Genomic DNA, 9,206 nt, shown 5'->3' on the forward strand with positions numbered 1-9,206 from the left:
GGAGACATTCAAGCCAGGCTTGATGAGACTCTGAGCAACCTGATTGAGTTGAAGATGTCCCTGCTGAGTGCAGGGGGGTTGGACTAGATGGCCTTTAGAGGTCCCTTCCAACCCAACACATTCAATGTTCTATGACCACCCAGTAGTCCCACCCCCCTGCCCTGGGCAGGGACACCTCCCACCAGACCAGGTGGCTCAAAGCTTCATCCAACCTGGCCTTGAACCCCTCCAGGGATGGGGCAGCCACAGCTTCTCTGGGCAACCTGGGCCAGGGGCTCACCACCCTCACAGCAAACAATTTCTTCCTCAGATCTCATCTAAATCTCCCTCTTTCAGTTTAAAATCATTCCCCCTCACCCTATGGCTCCCCTCCCTGCTCCAGAGTCCCTCCCCAGCTTTCCTGGAGCCCCTTTAGGGACTGGAAGGGGCTCCAAGGTCTCCCCGGAGCCTTCTCTTCTCCAGGCTGAACCCCCCCAGCTCTCTCAGCCTGTCCTCCCAGCAGAGGGGCTCCAGCCCTCGGATCATCTCCGGGGCCTCCTCTGGCCCCGCTCCAACAGCTCCGTGTCCTTCTGCTGTTGGTGCCCCAGAGCTGGAGGCAGCGCTGCAGAGGGGTCTCCCCAGAGTGGAGCAGAGGGGCTGAAAAAGTCATTCCCGACGTGTTTTTCATGAGGAGTACAACCGTTTTAAGTTGAATACCGCTGCTCTTGTAAGGCAAGAATATAAAATAGTCGTCAAATCTTCACTTCCAGGGCTCCGAAGGCCCCGGCACGGCCACAGGAGGGACCCAGCTGTGGGAGGGGGAGCGGGCCCGGGGTGCCGGGGCTCCGCGGCCGGCTGCCTGCCCTGCGGCCGGGACGGGCCGAAGGGCCGTTCCCGCTCCCCGCAACGGGGGCTGCCGGCGCTTCCGCCGAGGAGCGGCTCTGCCGGGCCTCCCCTTTCCCCACAAGGGCTCGCTTCACCTCCCGGCCGCTGCCCCCGCGCCGGGACGGGGACCGGGCCCAGCGGAGCCACACACCGCCTCCGCCCGGGCCCAGCACTGACGAGGGTCGCTCCCGGGCCTCCCCCGACGTGGGGTCGGCGGGACCCCACCGACCACCACACTCCCACTTGACCCCTCTCCCCCGCCGTAGCGGGAGCGGCGCTCGCCTTTGTCACGTGTGGCGCGGGACGCCGCCGCGATTGGCGGAGCGGGGGCGCGGGCGTGTGACGTTACGCGGCGGCCGCTTCCGGGCCGGCGGCGGGGCCGGGTCCGGTACCGGTGCCGGGGCAGGAAGGCGGGAGGATGAGCGGCGCGCGGCGCAGGGAGGAGCCGCCGCACGCGCAGCAGCACGCGGTGGCCAACGGCGGAGCGGCCGGTCGCGGGTCGGTGTGGGGCAAGGCGCTGCGCAGCGACTCCGCCTGGCACGACAAGGTGGGGCCGGGAGCGCGGCGGAAGCGGGGGGGGCTGCTCTCGCCTGGCGGTAGCGGGGCCGGGGGCTGGTGCCTGGCCGGGGGCCCCGGAGGCGCGTTTGAGGGCAGGCGCAGGCCGCGGCGGGGCCCGGCCCGGCGGTCCCGGCCCTCTCAGGTGCGTGTGGAGCGGCGGCGGCGGCCCCGGAGGGCCTGCGGGAAGGAGCCGGGGGAGGCGTCGCTGGAGCTCGTTTAAATCCCGTCGGCGGGGACGCGGTGCCCGCCACGCGGCAGCCTGTGGCGTGTGTCACCCGCCGGAGCTCCGGGCCCCGCGCCAGGGCGGCCGGGCTGTGCCTGCAGCTCGGTGGGTGAGGCAGGGGCCTCGTCGGTAAACACAGCTCTCTCGTTCAGCCGGGACTTCCACACGGGACAACCGGCGCACGGTGGCTTTGTGTCCTTCCTTACCCGGAGAACTCGCCCTCCAGGTGCTTCCTGAAGGCAGATGGGGCACATCTGCTGCGCTGCGGCCTGCGCCAGACGCAGTTCTTCTCGGCTGTTTGGACGCGGAGCCAAAGCACACCCAAGCTGCCTTTATGTGAAGATGTCTGCCCTGGTTTGGGGTGGACAGGCCACTGAAGCTGAGGTCTCCTCAACCTCTCCCTCCAGGGAGAGAAGGATCAGAGAGAAAGTGACTTAAGAGTTTAAAAGAAACGAAACTACTTTAATAAGACGTTAATAGTAAAATAATAAAAAGAAAATATAATAATATCAAAACAGAAGAAAATGAAATATATACAACATGTACAAAACCAATGTCAAGCTCCCAGGATGAGGATCACTGGGAAAGTCCCAGACTGGACTCGGCATCAGACAGGAACTGGATTCCGGATCTGGATTCAGGAATGCACAGATGGGGATCAAAGGCAGACGAACAGAGTCCTCCTCGGACACCGACCATTGAAGGAAGAGGGCTGACCCTTTGATCCCTCAGCTTTTGTACTGAGCACGGGGCAGACGGGATGGAATACCCTGTTGGTCAGGTTTGGGTCACCTCTCCTGTCTGCCCCTCCCTGCAGCTGGGACCCCTCTACACTCTTCCGCTTCCGACCCTCCAACGAGGCAAATAACGAAGCGAGCTGACCTTGGGTGTTACAGCAATAAGTATAAGCAAGAGCCTCTCTGCCTACCATTCCTTGGCAGGAATTATAAACATCGGGTCTCATCACTCTGGAAGCAGATACTGTCTGAAAAACACACCGTTAATTTCAGAAAGTTCAGTTAGTTGGAAGAGGCTTAGCTGAAAAGTAAAATTACCAAAAAGAAAATCGGTTCTGTTTTACCTTAAAGCAGGACGTTACCTCAGTTAAATTTGGCTTTTATGTTAAACTCTTCTAGGATTAAATAAATATTTCCTTTGTGTAATTAAAAGAAAACTAGAAATTTAATCAGCTTTAAGAAGTTGGTGGGGGAAATGTATTTGCAAATCCAGCTGACCTGTCCGTTGTGAAGGGAAAGGGCAGCAGCAAGAAAAGGCGTGTGAGCGTTTCTCCGTCACTGTGTCACAGTGCAGGTGTGCTCTCACAGAAGAGTAATGTCACGGCGGTTGTTTAGCTGTTTGCGGGCTGCTTTGCTGTTCCTTGCCTCGCTGTATGGTGAGCAAAAAGAGATTTGGTTTCTACGAAACTTCATGGCTGTGCTCAACTTGCATGTTTTGCCCGTGTTTGTCGGAGCAAGAAGGTGTCAGCCACAGACTTCCCAGTGTTTTTAGCTCTAGTGAAGCCCTTTTTCCTGGGCATATCTCCCGCGTGCTGCAGTGCTTCTGGTCACTGCCTCGTCCTGCTGCTGCCACCCAGCAGCGCACCCACAAGGTGCTGTGAGCTCCGGCAGCATCCCAGCTGCTGCTGTGTGCCGAGCACGGCCTGGGCACAGGTGGGTGGAGCGGGAGGAGCAGGATGTCTGCTCCCTGGTTTGCCGCCTTTGCCTTTCAGCGTGGGGAAGGCACGGCCTCTGCCCTGTGTTTCCTTGGGGGACAGACGTGAAACTGTGTCGCTTTTTTCTGAACGGTCGCTGTTGCTCGCAGAACTTGTGGGGCCCTGCTGTACTTGACCTCATCCCCCTCTGACAAACTGGGCAGGCATTTCAGAGTGAGCGAGGGGAGCAATGACAGGCTGCGCCAATGTTTTGGTGTGATAGGATATGAGCTGAAATGACTGAGAAACGTAGTGACTGAGAGAAACGACCACATCTGACATGGATTCTAGTCTTCCACTTGGAGCCAAACAACTTTGCACATCCTACAGTGAAATCGCGAAGGGCGTTGGTGTCTGGGGGTATGCTGGGGCAATCCCATCCTTGGGGAGGCTGTAGCAGAAGTGAATTTTATTCAAAGCGTGAGTCAGCGTGGTCCAGCTGAAATACCTACGGTTGTGTGGGCACTGTGGGTGAACAGGAATGACCAGTTCGGTGCCGCTCTGAAAGAGCACAGATGCACTCGTAGTATGTGTGAGATACGGTTTGGGCTTTGGAGTTGGCGTTGAGTACTGGCTGCCGGTAGCACTTCTTTCTGGGTAGGGCCGGGCCCGGGGCGCTGAGAGTGGCTATAACGGTCTTAAAGCATTAACAGTTCTTTAAACTTTTATTCCAGAGAATTTTTATAGACTTGAATCTTTAGTAAACAAGGGGACTAGGTACTTGTTCACTTCTTGGTTCGCCCATCAGAGGACAAAGCGATGTATTTAATTTGGAAGCAGAGAAGGCCAGGGTGCACGACACCATAAGCTGCTTTCATCTGCTCCGAGTACAACATCTTATACTGTGAATGGAAAACTAAGTGTGTTAAACTTTCACTTTTCAATTATGTGATGCTTTAAAAAAAGGAAACATAGTAAATGCCAAAATCTTTCTTGTGCTTTATTTCCTCAGGACGAGTTTTTAGATGTGATCTACTGGTTCCGGCAGATCATTGCGGTTATTTTGGGAATCATCTGGGGAGTAGTTCCACTGAAGGGATTCGTGGGAATAGCAGTGTAAGGTTTATTTCCTTTTCTGTCTCATGTACTTTCCCACATTTGGACTTTACTTGGTGTCTGTTTTAAACAACGGGCTGGCCAAAGGCAGTCTCTGCCTGCCGTGCCTCTTAAAGCCAGCGTTGCATTCCGGACTGTTGTTTGTCATGAATTTCATACAAATCATAACACGTCTTCATCAGCCTCTTTCTCGCTCCTCAGCCTGATTAATGCTTTCTAAAAGTAATATTTTTTTTTTTATTTTATTTTGTTATTCTTAAAAGGGGCAGGGGTAGAAGAAGGGAACAAGAGGTTCAGTTGACTTGTGAAGTGGCCTGTTCCTGTGAATGGGGGCTATGAGTCTGGTGCCTAGTGTGGCCACCTGAGGAACAAAACCCATAGAGCTGAAGGTGTGATAGTCCTTGCCTTTGAGTCAGGAGCCCTCCTCGGAGAGGAGGTTCTGTCAGCAGACGAGAGGGGCAGCTTCTTTTTGAAAAAGAAAAGGTTTCTTCAGAACACCAAAGACCGTAGGTGACAGGCAGGCAGAGCGGCACTGCTGGCAGTGCTCCTGCAGCGCTCCCAGCTTGCCAAAGCTGTTCTTTCAGCCACGGTGGGGGGGGGGAAGGCAGTGCCTAGAAGGGTACGTACGCAGCAGCTCCCCACCAAGACTCGGGATTCAGGTCACCTCCCAGCAGGTGTCCAAAGGCCGCAGTGAGCACTCTTGAGTTATGAAATGAAAATTTGTTTGGCTCTGGCACGTGTCTGAAAGCCTCTGGAGGGACACCAGAGATGGGAAGATGTGGCGTCTGCTCTGGGGAGTCTCTGTTTGCAAATCACAGAATTTTGTGTCTCTACCTAGTCAAGCTCGCAATCTCACAGCTTTTCTTAGGGAAAATCGACTTGTCATCTTGTCCCTCCTCCTGAGTGTCCTGGCCATGGCAAGAAAGTGGAGGGAGTAGCAGCAAGTGTCTCTTAAGGAAAAAAAGTTTGAAATTTAGGGAAAAGGAGCTGTAACACAGTACTGCTCCACCAGGAACTCGATAGCTACATGCAAACAGTTAAATCTAAAGTGCTCCCGGCAACAGATGTGGAGTAGCTGAGAAGCATTGTTCGTTCTTAGTCATCCATTAATTCACAAGGCACCTTCAGGTACCTAAGCCAATTCCTGTGCTGTTAATAAGAAATGAAAGTGATATGGCGTACAGCAGAAAATCTAAAAGCTTCTAGAACCATGTGTGTGGTTTCTGTGTGGTGTGTTGTTGCACGGCGGCTCACAGCGTGCTGCCAGTCACTGAACTTGTGCGTACGCCTTCCCGTACGGCCCTTCCTACACCGCCTCCTTTCCAGGAAATGCGCCTGTCGCTTCCCAGGTTGCCCCAACCCTAAGTTGGGGTGGTGTAAAGCCGGATGCATCTAAGGACAATCACGTTGTATTCTCTCTGTTGCAGCATAACTGTTGACACAGGCTAGAGAGCGCTGAGTTGTCTCAAGTTGAACCCCAGTGCTATGGCTCTGAGGGCGGTACCGAGTCTTCTCTGGTTCTTCTCTCTAAGTCACTGTATTTGGTCATGGGACACTAACAGGGATCTAAGACTGAGCATGGAATCTAACAGTCTTCCCTCTTAGCAGCCTCCCAGTCGAGCAGCACACACGAGGAAATTTGGTTCTGTGTGGGAGCAGGACTGCTGCTGATCTGCAGGGTAGGAACGCTTGCAGGGTTTGCAGATCTGCCGATACTTCCAGCTTTTGCCTGCTGTCTAGGAGTAGGTGAACTTCTTCCAAACCTGGCACGCTATGGCAGGCTGACCCGAGGTGCTCTTTTAAGATGCCTGGGAAGCATTACAGGAACAGTGTTCCTCTTTGCTTCCTCTCTGCTGTGGATGAAGGATGTTCCACTGCTATGTTGCTGTAGGGCATGTTGGATACCTGCCCCCTGTGTCACTGAAATGATGCTTCCTAATCTCTTTCTTCCAGGTTCTGCCTGATCAATGCTGGTGTTCTGTACCTCTACTTCAGTAGCTTCCAGCAGATAGATGAGGAGGAGTATGGCGGGACGTGGGAGCTAACAAAGGAAGGATTCATGACATCTTTTGCACTGTTTCTGGTAATGCCTCTTGTTTTCTTTACGTTGATCAGTGAATTGTGTTGGTACGCTTTCTGAAGGAAAAGACCTGGAAGAAAAGCAGGTGAGGAGGTGCGCTGATAAGAGAGAGATGTGTTCACGTCATCTAATAAGTGGGGTTGAACGGGAAAGAAAATCCCTGAATCTCATGGCTGCTGGCTATGAAATACAGTATTAATGTCTGGGATTTCTCCGTAGGTAAGGACGCAGGAACAGGCACTTGCACTTTTGCATCTACCACTTAACTCTTATGTCTCCCCATCCTCCATTGCAGATATCTTGCTGGGGTTCCTCTAGAGCTAGTTACACCCAAACCGGTGTTTTGAGTGTCTGGTTTTTTCCCTTACTCCCCTCCCCCAAGTCTGAACGTGCACAGCACTTGATTCGGTGGTGTTTCTAAATCACTAGAGGGGACTGTGGTGGGATTTTAACGTGGAGAGGCCAGTCACCTCAGACGGCAAGCAATAAGAATGCCGCTGCTTGTGGCACGTGGTGATCCTGACGTCTCTCCGAGACCATCTCAAAGCTGGAATTCAGTCCCCAGTCCTCTATGGAGAGCAAGGCGTGAGGCTTGTTTTCTGTGTCTGAACCCTCTCCAGAGGCATCAAAATAACCTTCGCTTCCTTTCCTCTCCACAGGTTGTCTGGATAATCTTCTATACTGCCATCCACTATGATTGACGCAGTCTGCAGCTTTTGCCTGTTAAATCAGTTGTCAGTAAATGGAGAAGGTTTTAATAAATCATAGTCTTTAGTGGACTGGTGGGAAGGTGGGGGAAGTCAAGGCAACCCCCTTCTGTACCAGTGGTCTGATTAGCCTGGAAGAGCCCCAACTCTTCTGCTGGAGAAGTCCGTCTCCGTTTTATATATCCGTTAATTGTTGGAACTATTAAAAAGCCATTGGAATTTTTGGAAGTGGTTCAAGACTGTTCAAATTTTGAACTTGCTGTGACTCCAGCCAGTAACTCAGTCAAATTCCTGTGTGCTGAAGGTTGAATCTGTTAATTTAATGTATGTATGCCCTTCTGTTTGAAATCTGTCATTAAATCCTGACTTGTCTTCCATTGCTGTCCTTTAGACAAACAGTTTTTAAAAAGCAGTCGTAGGCTACGTAGGAGAAAAGCACTGCAGCATCCAGGATATGAGTCGAGTGGCTGTCCTTAGCGTGTTTTTGTAGTAATCGGATCTGATTTGATTAAACAGACTGTGTTGTTACCATTTCTAATATTTTTTGTTTTACTTGCAAATCAGCTGACGACCAGAATTTTTAAGTGGTCCTTGCCGAAGACAAATTTTTAAGCAACTTTGCTAGAAAGAATTGTGATTCGCTTGGTTAACAAAGGTTTAACTCGAGGTGCATTCAGGAGGCATAGAAGCTCCGCTGCATTCTGCTAGCCTGACTACTAAGTTGCCAGTGCATACCTCAGAGCTTAGTAGTCTTGAAGGACGGTTATTCTGGAGATACCTTTTTAAATGTTAAGCATTTAAATTCTTTTTTTTGTTTTTTTTTTTTGTTTTTTTTAAAGCTCTTGAATTCAACTGCTCCTTGTTAATAAATGCAGGAGACTAAGACACAATTGAGGCAGCTATTATCTTAAATGCAGAATTACTAACTTGCAGATCAAGCAAAGTACGTAGCCTCTGGTTTGGGAGGTGCTTTTTATGAGTTGATCACTTCATAGCTCAGTTCCTCCCTTCTTGTGCATCAGTGGAGGACTCTCTGCTTTAAGATATTTTTGAGGACATATCTTCCAGAAATAGTTCTTGGGAAACACGCACAGTCCTTGTTCTCGTCAGAGGACCTTATAGTCTTGTTGCCATGTGGTCCTTGCTTTTTTAAACAACGGCTCAGGCACCCAAAGAGAGTCCTGACCTAAAGCTGCCTTATAGTGAGGAGCTGATAGTTCTACCGTGCTCTTGCTAAGAGTCTGCGTTGCTTCCTCGCTGATGGAAGTTCAACAGCCTGCTTCTCACACGCGAGTACGCAAAGCCAGGGATCTAAATCTCTTAAGTGCTGAGCTGGGGCTTCACCTCCATTCTTAACCAGGGAAAATGCTGTCTGTTCTCGGTGGAAAAAAACCACACCTGGCTGTTCCAGGGCCTTGGGATGCCAAGGGAAGAGTGCAATAGCAGACAGTTCTGCTACCTGTGAGTTGCCAATTTAAGTAAGTGATCTCAAATAAAATCTTCTATATTTTCTCCTCCCCGTCCCCAAACTTGCTCAGTCTTTTAGTCTGACGTTTTCTTTTCCTTTCAGCTGAAAGCATTAATTTCCCACAAGAATTGCATAGCCTGCTAGTTCTAGGTCACCCTTTCCTACTGGCATTTTTTTGCATCTTAGCTGCTCACAGCCATCAGCAAAATCATTGTATACTTGAAATGCTCTAATAAATGTCGCCTGGATAATCCACTATGCAGCTTCTGTATCCTTTGGTCTTTGAAGTTGTGCAAAATGGTGGGAGTGTGGGATTCCTTTAAGAGTTTGGTTTTTGGTAAATTCCTAAGCAAGTAGCTCTTTGGGATTCTCGGGTCTCTTGTGCTGCAGGCTTGAGTCCTGCACTTCTAGAAGGGGCCAGAAGCATTCGTAGTGGAAGTAGCAGCTAATGCTTAGATCCATGCTTTAATGGGTGATTAAGCAGGTTAAGCCAAGCGTTGCCTCCACGGAATCTGTTCTGCTCCTTCAGCAGCTGTCCC

At 51.4% G+C, this 9,206-nt stretch overlaps 1 protein-coding gene across 3 annotated transcripts; it reads left to right on the forward strand.

The window, feature by feature from the left end:
• Positions 1-1,207: 1,207 nt before the first annotated feature.
• RAB5IF (RAB5 interacting factor) lies at positions 1,208-8,925 on the forward strand. 3 transcript variants are annotated; one of them, XR_008469029.1, is made up of 4 exons: positions 1,208-1,411; positions 4,309-4,412; positions 6,366-6,711; positions 7,152-8,925. XR_008469029.1 is itself a non-coding variant. In XM_054218587.1 (4 exons), exons 1-4 carry the CDS (start codon positions 1,283-1,285, stop codon positions 7,191-7,193), a joined length of 405 nt encoding a protein of 134 aa, XP_054074562.1. In that variant the 5' UTR covers positions 1,208-1,282; the 3' UTR covers positions 7,194-8,925. The 3 variants fall into 3 exon arrangements, 2 of the variants coding, with proteins under 2 accessions (XP_054074562.1, XP_054074561.1); XM_054218587.1 differs by having other exon boundaries at positions 6,366-6,495; XM_054218586.1 differs by having other exon boundaries at positions 6,366-8,925.
• Positions 8,926-9,206: the final 281 nt, after the last annotated feature.

The sequence above is a fragment of the Rissa tridactyla genome, chromosome 12 (genome assembly GCF_028500815.1).
Source record: "Rissa tridactyla isolate bRisTri1 chromosome 12, bRisTri1.patW.cur.20221130, whole genome shotgun sequence".
Classification (NCBI taxonomy): domain Eukaryota; kingdom Metazoa; phylum Chordata; class Aves; order Charadriiformes; family Laridae; genus Rissa; species Rissa tridactyla.

What these genes read in the sequence shown, in the direction of transcription:
- RAB5IF (XM_054218586.1), top strand. Translation starts at nt 1,283, where the DNA reads ATGAGCGGCGCGCGGCGCAGGGAGGAGCCGCCGCACGCGCAGCAGCAC. An exon ending in ACTCCGCCTGGCACGACAAG is followed by an intron (nt 1,412 to 4,308) that starts GTGGGGCCGGGA and finishes TTATTTCCTCAG; the next exon opens with GACGAGTTTTTAGATGTGAT. An exon ending in GGATTCGTGGGAATAGCAGT is followed by an intron (nt 4,413 to 6,365) that starts GTAAGGTTTATT and finishes TCTTTCTTCCAG; the next exon opens with GTTCTGCCTGATCAATGCTG.